Source organism: Dermacentor albipictus, chromosome 10 (assembly GCF_038994185.2).
Source record: "Dermacentor albipictus isolate Rhodes 1998 colony chromosome 10, USDA_Dalb.pri_finalv2, whole genome shotgun sequence".
Classification (NCBI taxonomy): domain Eukaryota; kingdom Metazoa; phylum Arthropoda; class Arachnida; order Ixodida; family Ixodidae; genus Dermacentor; species Dermacentor albipictus.
Window position 1 is genome coordinate 24132636 of NC_091830.1, and position 27864 is coordinate 24160499.

At 46.4% G+C, this 27864-nt stretch overlaps 1 protein-coding gene across 4 annotated transcripts in view; it reads left to right on the plus strand.

Moving 5' to 3' along the window:
* Positions 1–26899, plus strand: part of LOC135921700 (cyclic AMP response element-binding protein A-like) — a 252456-nt gene extending 225557 nt beyond the window's left edge. For 3 of the 4 annotated variants that reach the window (XM_065456005.2, XM_065456006.1, XM_065456008.1), the window contains 8 exons: positions 17558–17962; positions 18484–18830; positions 19585–19728; positions 21149–21207; positions 21928–21996; positions 23035–23131; positions 24625–24671; positions 25611–26899. In XM_065456005.2, the coding sequence (XP_065312077.1) occupies positions 17558–17962; positions 18484–18830; positions 19585–19728; positions 21149–21207; positions 21928–21996; positions 23035–23131; positions 24625–24669 (1166 nt within the window). In that variant the 3' untranslated portion in view covers positions 24670–24671; positions 25611–26899. Of the gene's footprint in view, positions 1–17557; positions 17963–18483; positions 18831–19584; positions 19729–21148; positions 21208–21927; positions 21997–22221; positions 22242–22323; positions 22344–23034; positions 23132–24624; positions 24672–25610 lie in introns of those variants that run through there. The other variant, XM_065456007.1, reaches the window with a different exon arrangement.
* Positions 26900–27864: the final 965 nt, after the last annotated feature.

Below are 27864 nucleotides of genomic sequence, written 5' to 3' on the forward strand. Positions count from 1 at the left end.
TGGGAGACTAGCGCGTCTAGAAGATGCGTAAAGAAGAAACGTGACAGCTCGACTTGTGCACTGTGAACCATCTTACACTTTTAAGAATCGTTGAGGTTGCAAATCGGTCTTAACTCGCATCCTTACACCCGTAAAGGGCGTAAGGGGGTGAGGTAGACGCGAAGCACCCTTAAGGGTGCAAATCGATTTACAGTCTCCGTACTGCGCCGAGCGACAAATCAATAGGGCATAAACCGTTGAAAATCGGCCACTGTCAAAAAAAAAAGGAAATGTGTATGCGTGATAAAGCGGCGAACTGACGTCATCAGGGCCGCCATGTTTGGGCACTATAGCACGATGAGAAGTGGAGTCCGTGATGTCAGGTGAAAATTGGCTATTTTCGAATGTGCCAGTCAAGTTTCAAGTTTGTCAGCTCCCTGACGTCTTTTTCGTTTTTTTTTTTTTGATGACGCGCTATCGCACTAGTCGATGCGATAATATACGCACTTGTCTTCGTATCCACGGCGTAGGGAACCTCTCTTTGCCTCTACTGCGAGCCGTGTTATGTTTGACGCGCGAAGGGCACAGCTTGGAAATGTGGGCCCGCGGTCAGAGTGGCCCTGCTGAAAGGCTTTTTCTTTGTTCTTTTCTTCGGTTCAACCTCGATCAGCCGCAGTCAGCAGGTGGTGTTTATCTTCCGTCATTTGCCGATGCTATTTGCTCTCTGCGGCGATTTCCAACACCTCGTTTCTTTTTTTTTTCATTCCCTCTCAAATGTCCACCGTGTGCGTCGTTGGCTGTCGTAACCTGCGGCGTTTAGGGCAACCCTGACGCATTTTGCGCCGTAACTGCAGCTGTTAGCCAGCGAACTGCGCAATTCGACACACACGCAAACAAGCCACTGATTACGAGTTCTTAACCACCCTTTGGCCGATTAAGCTGCCGGTTTGACGAGAATCCGTTGATCGGTTAACCGCTGTTTAGCGAGAGCTGTCGGCTCCGTCAACGTGCGAATTGCGTGCCTCGAAAGACGGACACAGACAGAAGGGAAAGGCGCGAGATTAACCAGGTTACGCCTTGGTTTGCGGCCCTACGCTGGTGAGAGGGGGAAAGGGGGAGGAGGAATATAGGCGAGGGAATACGTAGAGGGGATGCGTGCGCGCACAGCGACCGCGTTTACTTCGCCATGCCAAGGCGATCACACGATTGAATTTCCGTTGCCTTCTTGATGTGCTCTTCGCACAGCTTCGTCGTTGTTGAAAAAACGTTGTAAACTTCCTTAATTATACCCGTGGTTCCGCCGGGGCGCATTCTCTGGTGCGATGATAGGTCGAGAGCGTTGCTGGGTTTTAAGTGGAACGCCCCCGCCTACATGCTCGTTCACTGGTTTGGTGACCTCTTTTGCGGTGTCCTTAACTATTTCACGGCTCGCTCTCGCACCCGTTAACGCGCACGTGCATGTCGATTCTCTGGAATGCGTTTCCGATTGTTTGGTTACGGCGGAAACCCGCGTTTATAATGTGCGAATTTGTTTACTTGTGTGAAATTCGCTCGTGACGTTCGGTTGCTTCTCAGCAGGAAGTGTGCCGAATTCAACGCGAAGTCAACAGAGAAGACAACCGCGTGTTTATCGACTTTTGTAAGAGTATTTTTCTTTCTTCTTTTTTTGGCGCTCTTTGCCTCCCGATCCATTCGCCTTACGTTTTGTTGTCGAGGGCCATAATGAGGTCGGCGATTATCTGACCCGAGCAAGTGTTGGCAGTGCAGGCAAGAAACGTTTATCGGTACCAGTCAGTCCCCGTTTGGTCGAGTTTTTTTTCCTTGCTTTAAAGGAGCAAAGCCGACGTGAGCAGCGCCCTGTTTAGCGGTGGTGGCCGCGTCTGTTTGGGTGCCGTCGTTCTCGAGAATTGGCTGCGATGACTGGCCGACCTCTCTCAGAGTGCGTTCTGGAACGTGCGCGTGGTTCCTCAAAAGCGAGCAGCTTATCGTTCCAAAGCCAGGGTTCTTGAAGCGAAGCTTTATTTGCGAACCTTCCTGGACATTGGCGACCGTGGCTGCTGCTGCTGCTGTCTTGCCTAATAGCCCACATGCACAAAACACGTGTAACGAATCGGCGAATATATAGCCACATGCATGTACTACCACTCCAGAAGTGCTCGTGACCGGCTCTGTTGTCTACGAAATTACTCAGTGAAACGGCAAATGGTGCATAAATATCCTGATTCCAACAAATGTACCCCTCCAAGCGCATACTTCATTTATTGAAAGGAACATCTCCACGCCTACTTCCCCTGGGTTGAGCGCGCTCGGGCGCTAAATTTCTCGCCGAGTATTAAGCGGACTGCGATCCCGGAGGCAACGTAAGCCGTGGTCGGCGTGGTGACGGTCTCGGAGTCTGGCCGGGCATGCGCGCAATCTCTGTGCTGCTGAAAACTGTGCACAGTGTGAACAGTTCTACAACGTTTAATTAACCGCTTCGTGCAGATTCTAACGTGCGGCTTGGATCCGCGTAATTTGGTTTTCTGTCTCTCGCACTCGTTTCGACGCCAGGTGCACGTTGCTACAGCTTACAGTCAATGGCCACCTATCGTGAGACAAGCTTGCAGGACTACCTGGCACGGGCGTGATGACTCTCTGTGCATGCTGGTGGTTCTTATCGCGCGTGAGAATCGCGAGCGGTTGGACAATTAAATTTGCATAAGCGCTCCAAATGCTTCGCACACGGGTACACTTTTGCTGCACAGTTTGCGGAGATCGTCGCCCTTGGGGTCAAAATTAGTTCTTTTCCTCGTCATACAAAAGCACACTGGCCAGTCCGTAGGCCAGATATGTCACGGCCCTCGCAACACGTTACATTCAATGGCAACTTAATGTAAAAGCAATTGAAAGCAACAGTAAGTCAGTAGGAATACAATGTAATGTTTATAACGGCTTCTGTAAGGGCAGGGACTCCCTGTCGGCTGGAACATCGGTGAGACTGTGCGGGTTTCTATGTTTAGCGTCACCTTTGCTGCGAGCCATATAAAAGGAATAACTATTTGAAGCCACGCTGGCTAGCCATTGACCACCAAAGTCAATCAAACCCCGGAGCACTAGCACATGATGTGCCATCAAAACCTTGGGGTTCGTACACTGAGTTATCGTCGCAAATACAAAAAGAGTTTTAGTAGTCACTTTAACAGCGATTCTGCCTTGTAGAAGTCGATATAAAATTAATGTTGCGTTATTATTGAATTTTTGTTGACTTCGATAGATTTCCTGACTAGATTTATGTCTCGCATGATTTTTGCAGGGGCCTGCGAGTTTGCAAAAACGATTGTTAAAGCACAACTGTAAACGTTCGTTTTGACCCGCCGCGCTTGCTTAGTAAGGCTATGGTGTTGGGCTGCTAAGCACTAGGACGCGGGATCGAGTCCCGGCCACGGCGGCCGCATTTCGATGGGGGCGGAATGCGAAAACACCCGTGCACTTAGATTTAGGTGCACGGTAAAGAACGCCAGGTGGTCCAAATTTCCGTAGTCCCACCATGCGGCGGTCGGGCAAGGCCTGACTGTCCCAACGTGGGAGCGGCCCGCAGCGCGCTGAGTCGCGTACCTCAGGACCAGGGGCGTAGCCAGGGGGGGGGGGCTTATGGGGCTTCAGCCCCCCCCCCCCCGAAATTTTTTCGTGCTGTCCATGCACCGCCGACCAAAGTGACCCCCGGCGCCGGAAATCACTCTGGATTTTGTCTAGAATGTCTTTTTGACGCTCGAAAAGACATTTAACCGCGAAGATTGCGAACTCGGGCTGGATTTCGTGGCAACGCCCATACACCGGCAGTCACATAACGCCAAGCAGTCCCATCCGAGCACAATGTTTCAAGGGCGCTTTGATGGTGAGCGGGCTCGCCGCGGCATCTCACTGAGGCCACGGAATCTATGGAGCGCATGGATATCAATTGCGAAACTTTATGGGTATAAATCTCATAAGCTCTTGATGTGAAACGTGCATTGACATTTCCAAAGTCGTGCTTTAAATTTTCAATTGCGCAACTTTGTGGGTTTAATGTTATAAACATTTGACGCCAAAGGTCCATTGACTCTTCTAAAGTTTTACATCGGAACATACAACGAGACAAGCCAAATCAACACACTAGCAGACGAGTTGACAAAGCACGCAGCGAGGTCCAATGAGACGATGCGTTGGGGTGGTTCATTTGTGCCGTCATGTCGCATAAAAAAATATCAACACTTTTATAACCTACGCCAGAACAACCATGTCAAGACACTAAAGCCAGCCAAAGTAACTACGTTCTTATTTATTTTTTTTACTTTGACTTTATTCGCCGAGAACACATTGAGCCTTTTCAATTTTTTTGTTCTTGCTACCCTACCCGCGGGCTGCCAGAGCGAGCCAGAGCGCATATATTTTTCTCGTATGGCCCCGACCACCGCGCGGTGCACTTCGGTGGGCGTTCGGTTTGCTCTGGCCGAGTGGATGTTCACCTGACAGAGTTTTGGAAGTTTTCTGGCTAGCAGACGAGAAAAAAAAAATGGTCGCTCGCCGCCATCACTGTGGGGACTCGAAGGATTGCACCGCGTTCCTTGAGCGGAACCTTTCCGGAAAGTCTTGTTTCGCCGGCGTAGGATACTGAGCAATATGCGTATGGTTCTCAGTGGGCCAATCGTCTCATGTTTTCTTCGGTATTAATTCTGTAGCCCCATTAGGTGCCCGATGTAGGCATTCGATTCTGGCCAACATACTTTCCTATGCGTTTTTTTTTGCATTTCGGTGCTTCCGCCCCACAGAAAAAAAATTCATTGTTGCGACGCAACGGATTGTCGCATGGTGAAAGTTCGATTTTGATACTTCTTTTGCGGAAAGTAATGGGCGACGGGACGCTTCAGTTGCCGGATACGTTTATTGTATTATTGCGAAAGCAACTATATGGACTCTCCAGGCGCATTCCTGCCGTCGCCGTCGCCCTCATGTTTCGTATAACGTCCAAGGGTGATAAAATCGTGACCACGCGCTGCATGCTGTATGTGCGAGTGAAAGCGTAGGGGGGGAGGTGGAATGGGTGAGCCGACGATGGTGGCTCAGTCTTGTGTGCGCAAAGGAGAAAAGCGGGGAGCAAGCGCGCCGCCTTCCGTCGCGCGCAATACATCGGGGGGAGTGGATGGAATGGGGGCGGAATCTAGGATTCTGTGAATCTATGATTGTGCAACATGTTTATTTGCCTTGTTTGACGCATTACATACAGTTACTTTTTCTTACATACATAGACTCATTGGAGGCTTTTACGTATACTTAAATATCTTGTTGCGATGTTTTGTGTATACATGCAGTGAACTATGTTTCCAGTGACACTTTTTTGTCCTTTATCAAGCCGTATTTTCACATTTGTATATCCCATTGTATCTTTGCATTTCTAATGTACGAGGGCGAGTCAAATGAAAGTGCGCCTACCCTAACCGCGCAATAATGGTTCGGTTCATTATCTGCGAGGCATGCGCGTAGGAGAACGGCATGTCTCATTTACAGAAGTGACACGCAGGTGTGAAGATAAATGTTCTTTAATGCTCTCATACACTGGGTTGAATATGGTTGCGTCACATAATGGACACTTCAAAAGTTGAACAGCTCGGTGTCGCGAAGTTTTTGACAGCTAAAGGTGTTTCCGAAACAGAAATTAATCGCCGTATGGCTGCCGTTTACGTTGAACACGGCATTTCATTGTCAACTGTAAAGCCTTGGAGCAAACGGTTTAAAGGACGTTGTAAAGACATTCCAAGACCGGGCCAAAACCATCGTGCAATCACCCCCCACACAATTTCAAAGGTTCATGAGCTGATGAAACAAGAACGGAGGATAAGCATCGATGAACTGGCAGACCGTCAGTCACGGTTCGGTTCACGCCTTAATTCATGAGCTTCTCGGTTATCGGCTCTTTGGTGCGCAATGGATCCCCAAGATCATAGCGAGAAGACGGAGAAGTTTCGCGCTGCCTTGACTCATCTGATCGGGTATCACAATGAGGATGACGACTTCAAGTTTGCAATTGTTATCGGGGACGAACCTTGGTGCCACTACTACGAGCCTGAAACACGACGGCAAAGCTTACAGTGGAAACATTCGAATTTACCACGCCCAAAGAACGCAAAGGCCATCATTTCCGCTGGAAAGGTGTTGTTGACTTTTCTTTCGGTCGTCAGGGTCCATTACTGATAGAATTTGCTAAATCTTGAGAGGCTATCAATTGTTTCCGATATTGTGAAACGCCAGAACGGCAGTGTGTCGCAATGAAGAACGAACAACGTGGAAAATTGACGAATGGGGTCATCTTGTTCCACGACAATGCCTGTCCCCACGTCGCTTATGAGGTTAATACAAAACTGGCAAAGTTCAAGTGAGAAACGCTGCAGCATCCGCCATACAGCTCAGACCTGTCACCTTGCGACTTCTACATTTTGAGGCAACCGAAAAAACAGCTCAAGGGAACCAGATACAGACTTTTTGAAGCAGCAACCCAAGGAGTTTTATAAGACGGGAATCACGCGACTCGTTAGTCAATGGGACAAATGTCTAAATTCTCATGAAGACTACTTTTAAAAGAAGTGCCCCATTGTTGGCTCACATTCATCTGACTTGCCCTCGTATATCTTGCAGAATTCCTGCTTTTTATACGTGCCCTCTATTGCGACTGATTTCGGTGCAATTACAATACACGACCAATGACAGCTGCTTCTGCGTAATACATTAAAACAAATTACAGCGTCATTGAGATTTTTCACTGGCCATTGCATATATACAAGAATGTAAGCACGGTTCTTGAATGACAAAGTTTCATTAACACATTTGTCCTCAACTTGTTCAGTTCGTTGCCTTTTAATTTTTCATATCAGTAGCATGCACTGCTTTCCTGGTTTCGAACTGATATATTTCTAAAGTTCGTGTGATATTTTCTTTACTTAAATAGACAAAAATATGGAAGCATTGATATCAGTTATTTTGGGCAATATTTTTGGCACATACGAGTATATTCTTTTATGAAAAAATACATATTTTATTGTTTTGTCTGCGCGTAGCGTTCAAGAATTCGTTTGCAGCATCTTTGGCAATGACAATGCAGTTATTATTCATGGATTTGATCCCTTGACAAATTGTTTAAGAGGAAGCTTTAGCTCGGGCCCAATCCGACGCGGCCTATTCAAATACTTGTAAAACGCAGAAACCCTTTTCTTAGATAATCCTGCTAATCGCTTCTATTGAAATTCGTTGCATTTGAGAGAGAAAGTTAAATCCTAGTTCTGTTGGAAACACAACTTCGATTTAGGGCCTGAATGTTGTTTAAAATATTTTGAAAAATTCGAAAGTTTGAAAATATAGAAGCATGACGTTTACAAACTAATAGCTATGCATGAATTACAGACATTGTGGTTCTGTAAACGGCATCTATTATAACAGTCAAAGCGGACAAGTTTGCTATGTCAATTTGTATCTTACGTGAATTGTTACGTTGTGTACAAGGGTTCTGCACAAGCCGTATTTCCACAATACTAAATTTTTTTGAGATTCATGTGTAACATATCCATTTTGTCCGCTGTAGATGTACTATTAGATGCAATTCACAGAATTGTGATATCATTTTTCATTGTTGAGTCACGGAGTTTTAAACTTGATAGTTTCGTTTTCTGAAAATTTTCGATTTGGCCAATTTTTAATAAATAATTGACCACCTAAATAAAAAAATTTGAAACCAGTAGTCACTAGAATTAAACTTTTTCTTTTAAATGCAACAACAAAATTTCTGGCTACGCCACTGGCCCGACATATATATATATATATATATATATATATATATATATATATATATATATATATATATATATATATATATATATATATATATATATATATATACATATATATATATATACATATACATATGTATAGCATATACATATGTATATGTATGTATATACATATATACATATACATATGTATATATACATATATATACATATGTATATATATACATACATATATACATATACATATGTATAGACATATATATATATATATATATATATATATATATATATATATATATATATATATATATATATATATATATATATATATATATATATATATTTGTATATACACACACACACACATGGGGCCAGTGGCGCAGCCCCCCCCCCCCCGAACAAAATTTCTGGCTACGCCACTGCTCAGGACCTTATTAAAGTTTCGCATCCATCCATCCATCCCACCACGGCGTGCCTCACCATCAGATCGTGGTTTTGCCACGTAAAACCCCGTAATTGAATATTTTTTAAACGTTCCTTTTCCTGTTGGCGCTGAGCGTATACACGAGCCTACAACGTCAAAATCGTTGCGAAATCGGAAAAATAACGAGAAAGAAAGAAAGAAAGAAAGAAAGAAAGAAAGAAAGAAAGAAAGAAAGAAAGAAAGAAAGAAGGGATCAAGAGGGAACGGCTTTGTCTTATCGAGCTCTCTAGACATGGTTTGTAAGCCTAAGCAGCCACGAAACAGTCACGGCTATGCTAGCGGTGCGCTCTGTGTAGTGTCACTGACCGCTCGTATCCCGCAAAGAGTTCCTTTGCGGCACCGCGCCGTGTGAGACCGCATCCCCGTGTTTGCAATCCGAGGAAGGCACGACGGTGGTTTGTGTGCCCAGCTCTGAAGCCGTGTGGGACGAAAAGCGGCGAGTGTAGTGGCCAGGGCGGATGACAGCTACACCGCGGCAGGAGGGAGGAGGGTTAGTTTTGTTAGCATTGGCGTGTACGGGAGACCTCGATGACGCCTACGCGGGGCGCCTGTACGCGGGCAGATAGTGTACCCCTGGCCGCGGGCCCAAATCCTTCCTGGAGCTCCAGCGTAGCCATGGCGACCACACGCCGTTTCCTGCGCAGTTATTATTAGCCATCCTTTCGTCACGAAACTAATCTCGGAAAGCAATGTGTGCGGTCGACGTTCTCTATCGGTCTTCTCGGTTCGGAAAATGCGGAATGACGCACCGTGCGTCAAGAAGGACAGCTTTTGAAACTTTGTACCGGTACTAAAGCATCATTTTAGCTCTGGCACATAAAATTTGCATACTCTCCTAGGAATGAATCACGTGTCGTGTTGACTTTTATGTTATCTATGCAAAACTAGCCATGTAGGCTTAGAGTCCAGGCGACGCAGTCAACTCTGCTGTATTACGTTATGGCGCAGTTTACTGCTTTATTCTTCAATACCGCGCGGATATGACGTCAGCGCCCGCGATTCTCGGTATAGTCAGCGTTTCCCGCATGTCAGGTGGATGTTCCTTCGGTACTGTTGCCGTGCTTAGCGACGTGGACGCGAGTGGCACAGGCGTCCGCACATGCTTTGTCATGCAGTGCATGGTAGAGAGGTACTTGACTTATTGGCGCTCGTGTAAACAGAGAGCGACGCATACAAACGCCAACGCATCAATCCGTGTCGTGGCGGTTTGTGATTGATTGATTGATTGATTGATTGATTGATTGATTGATTGATTGATTGATTGATTGATTGATTGATTGATTTAACGGTTCCTTCAACTAAATTAGATCGTGCACGCAAAGCGTGATGGCGGTTTCCTCCGAAATTTCTGTGCACATGCGCGCTTTCTGTCCTTCGCCTTCTTTTTTAACTTGATTGTAGGCGCATGACACACACGATGCTTCAGACAATGTGACGCCCAACCGGTGCGTACACGCTAAATATCACTTGCTGTTGCAAGTAAAGTTTGCCGTCAGTTCATGAGACTGCATACGAGTGCTCAACTTGTACAACTGCCACTGAGTACAACTTGCCAAATCTCAATTCAAATTTTTTACTTGACCACAGATCTCGGAGGCGCATATGACAGAAGCGCCTTCTCGAGCCAGCTGAAACCACGAAGTGTAGACCCGCCGGGGTGGCTTAGCGGCTACGTTGTTGCGCTGCTAAGCACGACGTCGCCGTACCAAACGCCGGCCGCGGCGGCCGCATTTCGAGTGGGCCGAAATGCAAAAAAAACAAGAACGCACGTATCCCGTGCATTGCGGGCACGTTAAAGATTCCCTGGTGGTCGAAATTAATGCGGAGTCCCCCATTACAGCGAGCCTCTTAATAAAACCGTGACTTTCGCACGTAAAAAAGTCAGAATTCATTCATCCATTCACTAAGTATAACTCCTCGTCGCAAGTAAAGATGGAACGCAAGCTCACAACATTTCTCGGCTGCACTCTGCACGATGGGAAGGGCGACGATCGCCCGCGTTTGGTTCGTGAGGGTTCGGTGCCGGCTGGCTAGAGGGCGTGTGCCGAAGGAAGGAGGTCTGTGCTTCCCCTCCCCCTCCCTGTACTCAATGGTCGTGAGCTGAGTGTGCGCAAAGAAAGAAACAGAAAGGACAAAGAAGAGGCGCTCGCAAGAAAGTATCGCCGCAGTGGTGCGGGATCCCGTCGCGACTCAAATGCGTTGCGGCGTGCGTCGGCTCTCCGGGAATGCGGAAGTGGCCCTACGCACCCGCGAGTCTGCGACGACGATGACGCTGTAGACGTCGCCGCACTGCGAGCTAGGGGTCTCCCCCGTCGCTTCCGTCGAGTGCTCCAGAGGCTCAGCGATTCGGTGGCGTTGCCGTGACGCAATTGTTCGCATATTCTTCCGTAGTGATCGTCAAACATGCAGACGGGGGAAATAACCCCGAAGAGGGACCGTCACCTGACAGCTATAGAACGCTGTCACTTATAAACGCAAAGGAAAGGATCGTGCTAAGAAGGGCCCTCACCACGTAATGGGCAAGCGGTACGGGGCAGAAACCTGGAAGCTTACGAAAAGGGTTCTACTTAAATTGAGACGACGCAACGAGCTATGGAAAGAAGAATGATGGGTGTAACGTTAAGGGCGGATAAGAAGAGAGCACACTGGGTGAGAGAACAAACGCGAGTTAATGACATCTTAGTTGAAATCAAGAAAAAAAATGGACATATGGGCAGGGCATGTAATGAGAAGGGAAGATAACCGATGGTCATTTAGGGTTACGGACTGGATTCTAAGAGAAGGGAAGCGTAGCAGGGGGGCGGCAGAAAGTTAGGTGGGCGGATGAGATTAAGAAGTTTGCAGGGAAAATAACCACAATTAGCACATGACCGGGGTAGTTGGAGAAGTATGGGAGAGACCTTTGCCCTGCAGTGGGCGTAGCCAGGCTGATGATGATGATGATGAATTTGTAGCCGCTTTGCATGATCTGGAGAGAGCGGCGCGGTTCGATAGTGATGCGGGTGTTACGAAGTGCTTCCACGAGCCTTGTAATGTCCGGCAAACCCGGGCAGGCTTATCTCCCAAGAATCAGTGCGCCCCCCGTAGGGAGAAAGACAGAGATGCGGCATCAGAAGAGGTCACTGTACCGAGGCTATCTGCATGACGCCGTCCTCTTTCTTGGTTTCTTTTTCTTTTTTTTTTCCTTCGTCCGTATTTACGAACGCCTCCCGACGCCTTTTATACCAAGCGTTACTATTGCTCGGAGTTTTCGCTAAGCCTAAGGATATATGTTTGCTAACAAGAACTCTCTCGCTCAAGGCAAACACGTTAACTATTACTTTGCTTCAATTGAGAACCGTCATAAACAATCCGTGCTCCAGAAAAGGCAACCTTCCAAGCAGCGACCGAGCCTTTATTGCTTTAGTGCTGCTGGCTCGGCCTTTAACATGGTCACATCTGCAGCAAATTAGGCTTGCTTGGAATGAAAGTTCTACATACATAGGTCTAAACTGACGAAACATACAACATAAAAAATCGAGCCACCCGCTCCCCTAATTCTCCTCCCCAATTTCTACTCAAACTTATGGTAGTAGTCAGTTGCTCGGGATGTTTTTTATGCTTTAATGGTTACTAGACGTCTATCGTTACTCGCCACGGCAGGAGGTAATTTAAGCTATATTTAAAAAAGAAATAGCGATTGACTTGCCCGCCCCCCCCCCCGATTTCCTAAAAACGTTTTTTTTTAGATCAAAAAATTGTGTTTTTTCTAGAAAAGGAACTTTGATGCATCCGTATGGGCTCATTGATATAATCCACCCGGCTATGTCTTCAAAATTAGCGACACATGATAAACATAATTACTCCTTGAGATAAAATGTTGACGAGACATTGAACCATCATTGATTTTGAGCAAGTTGGTGGATTTTGCATCGCTAACAAGAAAGGTGACTGATAAAGTCGCTAAGACTCCCCCTCCTCCCCCTCCCCCGAAAAATACTCGCTAAATTTAGCGTGATTCTCGTCAAGTTGCCAACACTGAGCTGTCAAGCGACCGCTGGTGTTCTACCAGTGCGGTTCGAGGGCAGCGTCTGCGCAACATTTTTTGGCCCTAGGCGGCGATTATAGCGGAGGCACGCAACGCGCAGAGCTGTTGTGGCGTTCTGCGCGTGCGCAGTGTGGCCCCGCTAATTTTGAGCGCTTGGCGTGGTGCCACTTACTCCCTAACGGGGTGACAGGTGGTCTCCAAAACCAGACGTCTATCACGTGCTTCCGGCTCCGAAAAATCGATTCCGCCGCAATCATGCAGCCAGCAGAAATGTAGCCTTTAAAATCCGCATTTAAAATCTAGAGGGCGCCACCCTATGGGGGCGTGGATTTGGACTCCACCTATTTGCCGGAGTGAGCGGGCATTTGTGGATCGTTCTTTCGTGCACGCGCCCACAACGTGTAGAGAGAGAGAGAGAGAAGAATACAGGAAGGCAGGGATGTTAACCAGTCAATAGTCTGGTTGGCTACCCTACACTGGGGAAGGGAGAAGGGGAAGAGAAAGAAGGGAGAGAGAAGGTGTAGGTACGTGTACGGACAGCACTTCAGTTAAAGTCGCTCGAACGTGTAGGGTGTGTATGACAGAGAGGGGGCGGGGGGAGGGAGCGGCGTCACCTGCGGTATGCGAGCCGCCAGAGAAGCCGTGAACTCCCGTTCGTGACTGTCAATCCGCTGTGGCTCCGAGCCTGGCTCCTTGAACGTGCGACTGTGCATGGCTGTGCCGCTGCACAAAAGTGTGTGCCCTGTACCATGGCCTCCGAATGGGGCAGCGCATGCCGCCGAATCTCGGAGGCCAAGACCGTACGTAAGAGCTTGCAAAACCTACCAGAGGAGAATCTGGCGCTAGTGTCTACGAGAGCTTAGGGTATGGCGGTTCGAACCGAGGATGCTGTTCTGGACGCAGTCGAATTCGCCATTTTGTCAGTCCTGATTGAACGCGCAGGTAGGGCTGCTACGGCCTCTGCGATTGGCTCCAAATGCCATGGTGGTGGAAATTAACAGTGCATAGCGTAGGTGGTGTTCACATCCACGGCGCAGCGACCGTTTCCTCTTATCAACACGTCTCGGAGGCTATACTTTTGGAGGCTGCATATGCCGGAAGTGATTGCGGAGCCGGAGACACGTCATGCCTGCATCTTGTCGTGAGAATGATGGTTGTAGTGCACTGATTTGTCTGAGCTTCAGCTTTATGGCTTCAAATTGTTTTGAGACTTTGTACAAATTGATCGCTGTCATACAACGGGCAGTTGCCTTATAAAATCAAACAATATGCAATGATTATCATGCGCGCGGGAACTTATTACCTTGCTGCGTCTGTAAAAAAAAAGTATCTTTGCATGAAAATTTACAGAGATAAAGTACAATAATTATACTGAACGAATGTCTGAAGCTCCAAACATGAAGATTAAACAAATACCTGTACTATCTATCATTCCCACGTTAGCTGAAAGATCAGAGCGCCAGATTTCCGCCATTTAGTAGGAATCACTATGTCATCCTATATACTTAAGATTACTTGTATGCATATGTATTTAGAATTATCGAAATGCACTAGGCAAGGCACAAACGACACGAGAGCAAGGCAAACCATACGAGAAGGATTGTCTACTCGTCTTCCTGTTCTTAGTGTCTTTTTAGCACACTGTCGCACAGTCGCAATAACAGGTTCGCTCAAACGTATTGTCCGAGACACAAAAATGCGCGATGCCGGACGTTTTTTTCGTGTTGCTGTCCTTACTGATTGGCACTGTACAGGCAAGCGACATTGGCCTGACATTTCTCAAGCACTGTTGTCGCACTGTTTCGTCCCGGCCGCTTTCGCCGGAACGCATGCGCCTACTTTCCAGGAAGGCTTGTCTACAGCGACGGGCACGATACCATTCGCTCTGAACTCGAGTAACCCGTCAGCCTCCTCCGGGAGCCTCGAAAGGCAAACAACCATTGCATCGAGTCCCGCTGTCATACGTCGAACAGCTTTGCTAGTCGCATGACTTTCTCCCGCAGGCGCTTGTCACAGGATGCATGTCCACCGGTAGAAGAATGCCGACTCCCACAGTCAACAGCGACAGCGGTACAGCTCCTGGTTTCACCATTCGCTCCTGCAATGAGGAACGCGTCACCGCCTACGTGTAGAAGGCTTATGGCGTCGTCAGGATGACGTCATAGCTCTTCGGCACCTGGACGGTCGTCGAGCTGTGACGTCATCAAGAGATGCATGTTGTCTTGGTGTCGTCGTCCCACGTTGTCTTGGTGTCGTTTGAAGTTTCGCAGTCTGTTTACACACGTCGTTCGAGTGGGGGGGGGGGGGGGGGGGGGCTCGGAAACTACCGACAGCAGCCCGGCTTCCTGCGGTCGCCGACGTCGTTTCACGCGAGGTAACATCGCTACGGCGCTCGCCGCGCCTTAACGAAGCGGTCTCTCACCTCCCTTCAACAACTTATGACGTCACAGAGCAGGGCAAACGGGGACACCCCCTCTCGTCTTCGCTCACAGCGCGGGTGACGTTTTGAGGGCGTCAGCCACGCCGTCACGCAAAGATGGCCGAAGTCCCCCCTACCGGCAATTTTTGTTTCTCTTTCCAGAGCTCTCGCGCTCTCTCAAAAGCGCTCATGGCACGCAGTGCGACCGTCTCGTAGCGGCGTGCCAACCTCCTTCCAAAGTCTCGGTCCTGGCTTGCTCTGCCTTCCGGTTCGTGCATCTTTATGGGCGTTTTTCTTTTTTCTCCTTCGTTGCCACGGTCTCTTCCTCGACGCCGAGGGAAGACCGACCTTGGTGAGAGTGCAGGCAACTTGAGGAAGGGGACGGGCGAGGGGGTATGGCGCGCAGCGCCCTCTACCCCACTCACCCATTCTGAATCTGCGTCCTCTCGGCCGCCGCCGCCGCACTTGGTTGGGTTCACTGCATTCGGGATGTAAACACAGGCGCTCCGGGCGGGGGCGATGCGCTCGCCCGTGCTTCCGGACTCTGCCGCCAGGCGGCACCAGTGAACATAACATTCCTCCCGCCCCCTACCACCGCGTCCCTCCACCCCTTCAATAACAAATAAAGAAACTCAAAGAAATGAGAGGAACCGCTGGCCGTTGCCGCATGCGAGGATGGACACGCCTCGCTTCATGCAGCAGTTTTCGTAGGTCGCTTATTAAAGCGAAACAGATGGCGTTGGTGTTTTCCAAAGTGGCTCCTCTGTTTTATCCGCAACTGTGTGCCGTCGTTTAGCCGTCGCGTTCATAGGCACATGCGCCATTGTCTTTGCGCAAATAAATAAGAAAGAAAGAAAAAGCTTGTGAGGGGCGGTATTGTGTGCACGTGGCCAGCAGCTTAGACACCTGTGGCAGATGCGAAGCCGGAAGTAAAGCCCACGTGACGTCTCGTATCGCCTATTGATTGCTGAATCCATCGTCAGCCAATTTCGATGCCAATAGCAGGACGAAGGCCCCCTCCCAGCCATATCAAATTTCTCCTGTCGTGCGCCAGCTAACGCCGCCTTGTGCCTTCTAATTTCCTAATTGCATCACACCGCCTAGTTCTCCGAAATCCCCAACTGCGGTTCCTTTTTCTTGGCACCCAACTATGTAACTCCAATAGGCCACCGGTTATACGCCCCCCGCGTTACTTGGCCTGCACAACTCCATCTTTTCATCTTAACGTCAACAACAAATCGGCTACCCCCGGTTGGTCTCTGATCCACACCGCTCTTTTCCTTTCTCCTGACGTTACGCCTATAATTTTTTCGTTCGATCGTTCGTTGTGCGATGCCTAACTTCTCCATATTCCTTCTTAACCTTCAGGTTTCAAGTACACTTTTCTTTTTAGGGATAGCGATAAGCTTCCGTTCATAGCTTGGTAATCCCTACCGTCTACGCTCCAACCCACTTTTGTTCTGCGAATTTCCGTCCCACGATCAAGGTCCCTTATGATTAATTCACCAACGTAAACACACTATTGCGCAACTTCTAGAGGGTGACTGCCAATCTCAAGTTATCGTTATCTCGCCATGCTATCCAGAAATACCTTTGTCTCCTTTAATTGCGGTGCCCCAATGTTTTATCTAGTTATATTTTAGTTCTAGTTCATAATATAACAAAGAAATAGAGTCGGGCATGCCGTGTCTGGATACCCCTGCCCAATATGGCTGACGCATCCATTACAGCGATTGGCATTTAGTATGAACAGCATTGCACAAGGATGACGCAGTTGATGCCTGGCGAGCAGTACAATATGGACCTGTAAGACTTATTGTTCCAGGTGCGCCTTCTGTCATGACAAATAATATTTTATCCATACCATAAACAACTGAAATGTTTCTCTCAGACTTGATTTGCAGGTGCACTAGCACATGCACGTGCGTATATCAGTCTCAGGCCACAGCGTGCTACCGAGTGTTCGAAGCGGTCTCTTGCGCCGCCAGACCAATCCTTCCCTTTCGTGTCTCTTACTATCATTTAAGGCGAAAAAACGACGAGGCCAAGAACAAGCTAGACTGTACCTACTTAAGCAAGAGTGTAGCCCGATATGCGTCAATGCTTATGCTTCAAGCCGGCCTCTCCGCTTGCGCTCTGTATACTCTCCAACTCTACCTCAACCTCTCACTCTGTCACTATCACTCTACATTGCCCTCTAACTCTGTCTCAACCTCTCTCTAGCCAGCATCTCAGCATGTCCTCTGAACTCTCTCTCACTCAGCCTCAACCTATGTTTCGCAATCTACGTAACTTCTTTCACTCGCTTTATCACTCCACCTCAATCTCTTTCCGTCACTCTGCGTCAACCTCTTTCTGTCGCTTTACCTCAACTTTTCCTCGTGTTCTATCGCTCTAACTCAACTCCTTCTCTCGTTTTATCACTCTCTGTCATTCTACCTCAGCATCTTTCACTCACTTTGTCACTCTGCCTCAACCTCTTTCCGTCATTCTGTGTCAACCTCTTTCTATCCCTCTACCTCAACTTTTTCTCTCGTTCTATCACTCTAACTCAACTCCTTCTCTCGTTCTGTCACTCTCTGTCATTGTACCTCAGCCTCTCTCACTCACTTTGGCACTTTGCCTCAACCTCTTTCCGTCATTCTATGTCAATATCTTACTATCGCTCTGCCTCAACTTTTTCTCTCGTTCTATCACTCTAACTCAACTCCCTCTCTCGTTCTATCACTCTCTGTCATTCTACCCCAGCCTCTTTCACTCCTTCTATCTCGTTCCGAATCACCCTCTTCCTCGCAATCACTCTACGCCACTCTTTCCTTTGCCTCACTCTCCCTTTCTCTGTTCCCTGCACGCAGACATGGACTCCGAGTGCTTCCCGGCGGTTCCCGTCTCCACAGTCACCGGCCAGTCGGACCTGGCCGCCGCCGCCGCTGGCGGCGTGGTGGTCAAGCAGGAGCCCATGAGCCCGCCGCCGGCGCCCCCTACGAGCCCGCCTCCTCCGCCGTCCCGCAAGACGTCGAATCGCCTGCTGTCCTCGGCGCTCGCCTCGGCGCCCCTGGTGGCCGGCTCGTTACCGGCCTCGCTGGCTTGCGTCGCCTCGGCCGCGGCTACGGCCGCAGCCGCCACTCACCTTCACCACCACCATCAACAGCAGCAGCAGCAGCAGCAGCAGCAGAGCCTGCTCAAGCAGCCCACCATCGTGTTGGCCACGGCCCGACACGAGCGCCACATGGTGTACCCGAAGGTCAAGTTGGAACCACGTGAGCCCCCCCCCCTTTCCCCCACCTCTGTTCGTTTGATGTTGTTGAGCGAGTTTCAGTAGATGAAACGCCAACAGTGACGTCACACTAGGAAGGAACAAAGACAGGACAAGGCGCTACTTGCAACCGTTTATTGAAGTCAAAGGTGGCGATTCCCTTCATATATATCTTCAGTGTTTTCGCACGTGCGAATTCCCATAATCAGTGTTCCTCATTCGTCCACCTCTCCCCATGGCTACGTAATCAGCCATGTAGAAATGGTGCGGAGAATTCGCGGTGGTGCTCCAATCGCAGTCCCATGTCGATAAGTCACCACTTCTGATATTCCTTAAGTGTTGTCGAAAGATGGATGGATGAATTATTTATTTAATTATTTAATTATTTAGTTATTTAATTATTTGTTTGTTTGTTTGTTTGTTTGTTCGTTTGTTTGTTTGTTTGTTTGTTTAAATTCATTAGTCTGGAGGAAGAGGTACACGGAGGGTTAAACCTCAACGTGCGTGTGCGGTCTTTTCACGCAGCCTCCGGCTTCGTGCTGCCACCTACGCCCCCGTCGAGCCACAGCAGCGACTCGGACGGGAGCCTGTCCCCGGTGCACAGCACCGAAAACCGCTCACCCACCAGTTTCACAGTGGCAGCCGGGGGAGGCAGTCCCGACGCCGCAACACCGTCATCTCAGGGCACCTCATCGGGTCACGGCCCGTCCCACCCCGCCGCGTCGTCATCGTCGTCCTCCATGAGCCGCCGCAGCCAGTCACATTCGCGCGTGGCCGTGACGTCATCCTCGTCGTCCTCATCCTGCTCCTCGTCCTCATCTTCGTCGCGCGGCTCGGCAAGCGGCGGAAGTCAGCTCATCAGCAACCAGGCAGTAAGTTCACTACACATTCACCGGGCGCCGACAAGCGCACGAGGATTGAACAGCTGCGCGGGCAGCCGGAATCCTGCTGCAGGGTCGCACTTTGAGCCGTATTCATAAATGCATCTTGACTTGAAGCCCACGCTTGACTTGATTTAAATGACGCCTGTCGTGAAAGCACCAAAGGGAACGCAATGAGCGCCTTGGGCGCATTCACACCAGGCGTCATTTAAATCAAGTCAAGCGTGGGCTTCAAGTCAAGATGCATTTCTGAACACGGGGTTTAGTCCACAGTTGGCCAGTGTTTATTGGACTCTTGGTGGGATTCTTCAAATTTCATGCATCCACTTTTAGCCTCGTCATAACACTTGCGACACGCTTCAAGATCAGCGCATGCATGCGTGCGTAGCTACGGCGTTCGGGAAAGCTGGTTTCTCCACTGTAAGCGTCCTTGTGAGGAGAAGCCTTCTTCACTGATTTCACTGGTTGAGTAGATAGAGTGTGTGTGCTTGCACCAGCTTGCACCATGCTAACGCTTGACTTATCAACAAGTGCAAACTCAACGGCCCTCGTTTGCTGCCACGCTTCATTTAGAAAGTGTCGAAAAAGAAATTTAAAAATGGAGTACGCTGACTACCCTAGTTGCGAACAGTGTCCAAGAAAGTGTGAGATGCTTAACTATCGGCTCCTAACACGTATGCACCCACGCCGGTACCTGTGCAGTTCGCACCTAAATCCTGACCTTGAGTGTGCCATTTCCTTGCAGAAGGGTGCCACGGGAGTGTTAATACTGACAGATGAGGAGAAGAGGACACTCCTGGCAGAAGGCTACCCCATTCCCCAACGGTTACCCCTCACGAAGGCGGAAGAGCGTTCGCTCAAGAAGATACGACGAAAAATAAAAAACAAGGTAACAAGGCGTTCGACGCTTTCATGCAACTATATCGCTGAGCGTGTGTTCACCCACAGCTTGATAGGACATTCTATGGCGTAATGTCACCTTTTTTCCAAGGAGCCATATGTCTAGGCCAGTCCACCAAGCAATGTGTTTCAGCAGAGTGAACATTTTTCAGAACAACATTCAGTTGGGCTACATGGAGCACACTTGAACTTAGAAAATAACAGCGCCAACTAAGACAATCACGAACAGGAGACCGACATGGCGCTTGTCCTGTGTCGGTCTCCCGCTCGTGATTAACTTAGTTCGCGTTGTTCTTTTCCTTGTTCAAGAGTGAACATTGCTGAAGGTGTTTGCAAATGACGACTAAATTTTTTAGTGGCAAATATGTTTGTTGCAAAATAGACTAAAGAAGCAAGATGTTGATGTAGGGAAATCCAGAATAAAGAATAAGGACACCAACCGTATGTGAATAATAGCAATAGTTAAGCGCATTTAAAGTTAGTGGGCTTGAGTACTAGTAAACAAATGTAACAATTTTTAACGAATAGGCATTTAAATAGTTTTATTTCTTATGCCATTGAATGCCCGAATTCTTGGCTTAGAAGGGTTTACACGTTATCACTTCATGGGTTCTTTACAGTTGTTGAGACTTTCTTGTGATGTGCTCATTTTTATTTTTTAATGTTCCGTGTAGAAGTCTAAACGCCTAACCCCTTCAACAACGCCGTTTTGGTCGGCATTCTGTTTATTGCGTTTCTAATATTAATTTACTTCCAGACCAGACGAGGCGTCGAGTTTCATAGTTCCTTTTGCTGCTTCATAAATTACTGACTCCATGTAATAAATCACTGAGGCCCGTGTCGGAATTCAATTCGTTAATATATATTAACAAACACTTTGGCAGATCCCTTAACATATTTATGCATCGCCAAGACGTACAGCGGTGTCACTGGTCCCTCTCAAAACATTATAAAAGTAACTCTAAAGAAAATCCGGATAGCTGAAGCATTTCGTGCAAGCTGCTCGAAATAGCAAATGTCCCGAGACAAAGTCCAATGAACGGCTGAGTTAGATGAAACGTTGACAACATTTAGCGTTCAAATAAAATTAAACTAAGCGTAAGCTGGTTTTACCATTATTGCTTGTTGTGACGACGAATAGCAAGTAAGCAACAAGGATGAACTTGGACTGAAGCGTACGTGCGGCCTATGCACCGACATGTTGTTGCACTGGCTACTCACGCTTCGTGATTTTCACCAGGCTAAATCCAAAAATTAGCGTGCATTCATAACCCGCAAAGCTCTTCATTGTGCTCGGAGCATGCGCAATTTGAGCCCGATGTCTTATTACGGGGCATTCTCGTACGCTTTACTAAGACTCTCTGTTCTCCGTTGTCTTTTTCAACTGTGTAGCATTTGTGTGTTTGCAGATATCAGCTCAAGAAAGCCGAAGGAAGAAGAAAGAGTACATGGATTCCTTAGAAAAGAGGTAAGCTAGCGTTACTTGCAACTTGTTCATTGGAAGCTACAGGCTTTTGATAGTATACAGAAGCACATTCATAATTTGCTAGAATGTTCCTTTTCTCGCTGTTGTTATTTGTTTCATGTAGCTTGTCTGAAGTCATTCTATGAAAGATACGTTTCTTGTATTGTTTCTTGTATACGTTCTTGTATATTGTATTACTGATTTCATTTAAACATGGAAGTATTCTACAAACGGCGAGGTACAATTGATTGATTGATTGATTGATTGATTGATTGATTGATTGATTGATTGATTGATTGATTGATTGATTGATTGCAGTACGGTAAATGTTGGCAACAAATATGTCACAGGTTTCTCCATAATGTATAATCTTTGTATTATGAAAGCCAAACCAGACGGAGGATCACAGGAAGTTGGATAGTTGAAGTTATTAACATTAGTCAAACTGGGGGCCGCTGGAGCCAGAGTTTTTCATAAGTGGGCGCATGGACCGACAAGTCTAACCGTCAAAACATTGGCCTCAGACTGAGACACCCTCGTTTGACCATTGCATGAATAAAATGATCGTGCAGGGTGAATTGCATGCTTACAACTATAAAATGGTTCTCTACCGCAGGTGTGGCTGTTATTTTCATTTAAAGAAAAACAAAGAAAATTTGAATTGTACAATTCCCCTCATCGCTTGCAAGCAATACAAAAGGCATTTCTTGTGTCCTTTCACAGGGTGGAGACGTTATTGAGTGAGAACCAAGAGTACAAGAAAAAGGTTGATGTCCTAGAGAACAGCAACAGGTAAGCATGAAAGTCTTTCACGAATTATTTGGTTCTTCACTGATACGGGAATGCACACAGCTCAGTTACAGTGACTAACATGTTCCCAATAGCAGTGTGCAAAACATTATTTTAGAAGCATTTGCAGCAAACTACGCTTGATTATTTTGACATTTAACTAATGTACACATAGATTGGTGCAAGGAGGTTTGCATCTTCTTGACAAGCTTGATATTTACATTGCAGTTGAACAATGTATGTTACAGGTAGGGAAAATACATGTTGCAAATAAAGAGATACAATGCATTGAGTTGTTTGAATGGAAAATGTAAAACTTGCTTATTTCAGGTAAAGCGGTATGTCGTGCAGTAAGTAATAGACGATTGTACAATACTAAAAAAGATGAGAGTGAATTTGCTACACTTGCTACATGGTAGTCATAACACAAAAGTGAAATCACACTGTGCTGAATAATGTGCCGAATTTCAACGCAGCATAACTCCTGTACAATATGTTGCTGTTCGTTTGCCATGTTGTATTTATTATATTCAGTGAAACTTGTCTTGAAACATTGTATGAGGTTAGCTGTTCTCAATACCTTGATGCTGTTCATTTTATAGTTCTTTTTCTTTGAGGTTCGTATTTAAAGAAAGTCTCGTACTATGTCTTTTGATTATGAGATGACCTTCTGTATTTATTTCGCTTTTTAGATGTATACTTCAGATTTACCAGTTGATATTTTATTGCTCTAGAACTCATTCTCATATATGCGAGCTCAGTGTCTTGAAGATTGTAACTATTGTCATAAAGTATGCATTATTAGTTGTGCCTGGGTAACATTGTTGTCATCTGGAAAGACATTTCATTTCTTATTTCTTTTGAAATGGTTCGGCATGTCTGTTTCATGTGATCTTTATATGTTTTCTTATAAATCGTGGTAACAATACTATCAACCACAACAATATTCTGCATTCAACGTCAGACATATGGGCTTATTATTTGTGCAATTCAGGTGTGTAGAATTAATTGGCGAACTCATTTCTGCCATTCTCCTTGCAGGTCATTGCTGTCACAGTTACAACGGCTCCAGGTATTACTTGGGAACCCGACAGTAAAGTCCGAGAACCTTTCGACGGCGTCAAGGTCATCGAAGATTGTAAGCACTGTCACATTAGTCAAATTATATCCAAGAAAATATTGTCAGGTATCAGTTGTACACAAAAATTCAGAGCCATTTACTCGGCACAGTTTCTATCTATAGCTGCTGATTTCATGGAAACCCGTTAGTTGAGAATGCTCTCGTAAGACCTCAAGAAGTATTCAAACATTTAACAGAAACTATTGTCAGCTATCGGTTGTGCACAAAAATTCAGAGTCATTTATTCGGTACATTGCAGCTCCTGTACTAACTGCAGTGGTTAGCTGCGCGGACGTGGTTTCTATTTATAGCTGCTGGTTTTATGGAAACGCGTTAGTTGACAGCGCTCTCGTAAGGCCTCAAGAAGTATTCAACCATTTAACACTCAAATGTTCTAATATTTGTGTAGTTGACGTACCCTTTACAGATTTTTATTCTCGTTTACTAACGAGACTGCGTCGTATATGCAATGTCATTGATGCTTCTGCCTGTCAATTTCTAAAATATTTTCTGCAGTTTTGAAGTAAAGATATTTTGCTACTGTAAAATTGACTTGTGACTGCAATGCAGCAAATTTAATTCGTGTGTGTTTCCCAGTTGTCGCGACTATATTTTTCCACGGTGTGAACTACCGCATTTAATGCACGCGTCACCAAATTAATTTGTAAATAAAAATTACACCAAACTATGTGTAAAGCTCTGTCGTCCCGCTCTTCCGCATGTTCTCACTCCCTGTATTTGCCTTTGTATCCGCTCGCGGAGATAATTGGGGCTGTGCTTGTGAGAGAGTTTTAGACATAGTAGACCTAAACTTGGCGAGTGTTTCTATCGCCTCAGCGTCTAAAATAATCCGAGCAGAGGCTAGGCTCTGGGCATGCTCACCGGTGCTGACGCTTTTATCTTGGGTAATCTAAGCCACTTGCATTCCCTATTCATAAAACGGTATTTTCCCACCTAACAGTGCCAGGTTTTCATGGCATATAAAAGTTTTAATCTGTTTCGTTTTTCCTGTGTGTGAAAACAGGACCGTGTGTCACGAGAGAGCATTACAGTATAAATTCAGAAGCGGAATGAAATATTTGACTCGTAAACCGTTGTTCTTTATGGTACCGTGTCCACGAGCACTTGTGTGTCACAATTGAGCTATGAAATCGGTGCGAGCCATTTAATATTCATCATGGCGAAAGAAAAGGTGATGGCAATTCACAAAGAAGGAATTACGCGGGACAAAGGGCTGGACTGTCAGCTGAACGTTTAACCCACATGTGCAGCGAATATGCTATACAAATGGCCCTGTACGCCGCCCGTTCAGAGTGTAGACCAGATTTTTCGAGCTGATGTATTTCGCAGTAAAGTGAGGGGTGCATTTCTGCATTAAACTTTCAGTCGTTCCTGCAGCGCTCTGGCCTTTGAAATTCATTCTTCTGTGTGCTCTCATTTTCTCTTCTCTGACTTCATTTTGTGCGTGACATGTGTGCCCAGTGTAACGTATAGGTATTTGTTTGTCGCAGCATATGGACTTCGAGACCGACGACGAGCAGGTCGACATAATTTAATTGTGAGTACTTATCGCTTGCCACCACAACAGTTCACATAATTCAGTGCACTTTGAGTAAACGTGAACTTGCCGTGTCTTCTATGTGCGGCTATATTTAAGCTGTCTCAAAGTGACCGTGGTGAGTTGGCTAGTTCGTGAGCTCCGTGTTTGAGTAGAAAGTGCAAACAGGAAAACTGTGACATAGTTCGTTGCATCTCTCTGTACGTGCTACATTTACACATTGCAAAAATTAGACCTTTATTGTCAGTGAAAATTTAAAAGTGACGTATGGGCATGACTGTAGGGGAGAGCGATCAGTATTGGGAACTTGTTGGCCGCTTACTGAAACGTTGGCAGAACACGGAGAAAATCTCAAGTCGTGGGCATTATGAACACCCAACCACTAGAACTTACTGGCCCAGAAGAAATAGTCTGCATGCGATTCTAGCGTAAATTATTCGTCAAAACATCAGAATGGAACAGAGACTGACAAGTTAGATGATTGTCGAAGGAATATTAGCTTGCATAATCTGTTTATAGGTACCTCGCCCACCAGATACAAAGCTGAGAGTCAGATGGCAGCGCTTTAGTTTAGATTTGATGTCTGCAAGTACGCTTAACATATCGACGTCACAAACAGGCTCAATCTTTTACTATGCAAGTAAGTTTAATATCCAAAATTCAGCGCAGAAACCGCAGAAATAAAACATTGTCGCGCATTGAAACTTTCTCTGAAGTGCACGATATTGTACGATTCAACACTGTAGCACGGAATGCTCTTTTTCGTCTAATGTGAAAAGGCCTCCTATTACAAACTGGCGATCAGGCAGTGCATGAACTTTCCTGTGCACAAAATGAAAGCTTCTGTTCTTTGATGTGACTGCTTTTTGATTTAATGTGTTAACTATACTCTCCTACATTGCACTTTACTAAGGCAGTTCGTTTTGTGTCTCCTTACAGTTCACTGTCGTCTAGCCGTCGACTTCTGTTCTCCGCCGTGAACCGCTGGTCTTCAAGCCGACGCCGCTTCGAGAGTGCGATACACCGTATTCAAGAATATGTGTTGGGACACCGCGTTTTTATTTCTCGCGGCTTCCGTGCTGGAACCAGCGGTGACGTACCAAGTGCCTTTCGACGGAGAAGAGCCTTCCTGCGCCGGCTGCGTGTTGCGTAGGGACAATTTCTCATCAACACATCGCTCGGGTTTGATATCTTTTACCGTTGGTTCCGTGTACATTTCCTTATTTTTTTTCCCTTGGTGGTTCGACGTATTGTCGTTTCTATAGAGGCCGCCAACCTCGCTAATCTGGCTGTGCTCGTGCTTCGTTGAGCATTTGTCGTCTGCGAACTACTTTGTGCGTGCACTATTAGCAGACGACAATCCGGGCACGTGAGCAGGCGACGTACTAAGCGCGAACAGACGACACCGCTCGCGGAACCGGTCTGCTTACTGTAGCAGACGAAAAACCCCAGGCAGTGCCAAAACAAAGATGGAGAACAGAGCAGCGAAGTTCTTTGTTTTTTCCTCTTCACCTTCTGTCACTTCTGTTACCGAAGTTTTTTTTTTTTATTTCCTTCCACAGTTACCATCTCCCTTCTGCGCTCCGGCTACACCGATGTTTAGAAGAAACTTCTCCGCGAACGTTGGTTGGAAACGTTCGTGCGGGGAAGTTACAGTCTGTGTTTATATTTTTTACAGCGCCGTTGCCTTGATGAAAATATTTGTGGAATGCATTCCTTAACCTTTGTTTTTATTTCATATGCGAAATGCATCAAGGCAACAGCGTCTATCACTTTCGATATATATCGTTTTTTTTTGTGTGTGTAAATAGTCGCATATGCACTCATTGTTGCTAGGAACGCTAGAAGAAAAGAGAGAAGACAACCACCAAAGTTATCATAAGCGTTCTTTTGAAAGATGATTGACACCCAGCAATGTGCCTCTCTTTCTTGTTTTCATGTACGAGAAATGTCATTACAAGTGTTTTAGTTTCTTTTATGTTTTGTGCAATAGCTTATAGAGCTAAATGAGACATTCTGAATATATCGATGCCCTTCTTTGGACATTTCATGTTCACCTTCCGGCATTACGTGTTACGTTGTACTTCCTTTTTTCTCTCTTTTTGTCGCAATCACAAATGTTCGGCTTTTTGTTGATGTTCTGGATTTGTAAGGTTTGGGAACACTTTTTTTTCTCATGTTACTTGACTCTCTGTTCTCTTTACTTATTATGATTGTTATTTCTTTGAGCTCACATTCCTTATTTTACAGTCGTTTTTATTTTATTTTATGCTGTGTTGGAAACGTGAGAGTTCCTCTCTTGAGGGATGTGTGGTGGCTGGCTGTGCTGACTCGGAAAAGCTAGTTCTGTCAAATTCATATTTTCTTTAAGGCTCTATCAATGATGGAGGGGCGATTACTCCACAGCAGCTCAACAACGAAATCCTCTACAAGCTCCAGTCTTAACCACGCGACAAAAACCCCGCAGCAAGGGGTAATGCATTTATGCTCAAGTCATTCGTGGATACATGAAATTTGGCATTAGGCTTGGCGACGGTCTCCAAAGAAAAGCATTTTTCCAAAAAAAAAATGTTTGCTTCAACTAGCTTTGGCCAAGTCGCTGTCTTGACCTGTAAACGATTGTCAGTTGAATGATTTTTTTTCTTTTCATCTTGTGCTGTCCTCTCCTTACGTTATCTCTCTAGATAGTATTTTTATTTCCTGACTTGGTGACGACGAACTTGCAGACGAGTACCTCTGCGATGACACTGCAGCACTTGACATAGAAAACACGAGAGAAACAGAATACTTTTTGACTAGTCCTTAGCGCACAAAAAGAGAATCATTATCAAATGTCACTTATATCACACGCGTGCATCTAGACTTTCTATTTTGTTCTTTTTCTCTTTGTCTGTTCTTTTTTTATCATTATTACGATGGCGTGTTGCAATAGACGAGATCACGTGTTTCAGAGGAAGTGTGTGTATGTCAGAGATTGCTTCGACGAGAGGGCTCACATTTTTATGCATGTTAAGGCATTCACTGTTTTTTTTTCTTTCATTTGCATATTTCACTCTTTTCTTTGCTCTCTCCTTATTTGCGAGATTTCTTTAGTTATGAAAGAATGCGCGTCAACTATCGAGCTGCGAATGCGCTGTGTGATGTGTTAACCGTTGAGGGATCAGGTGACGCTAACGTCAGCCAACAGGCTTCA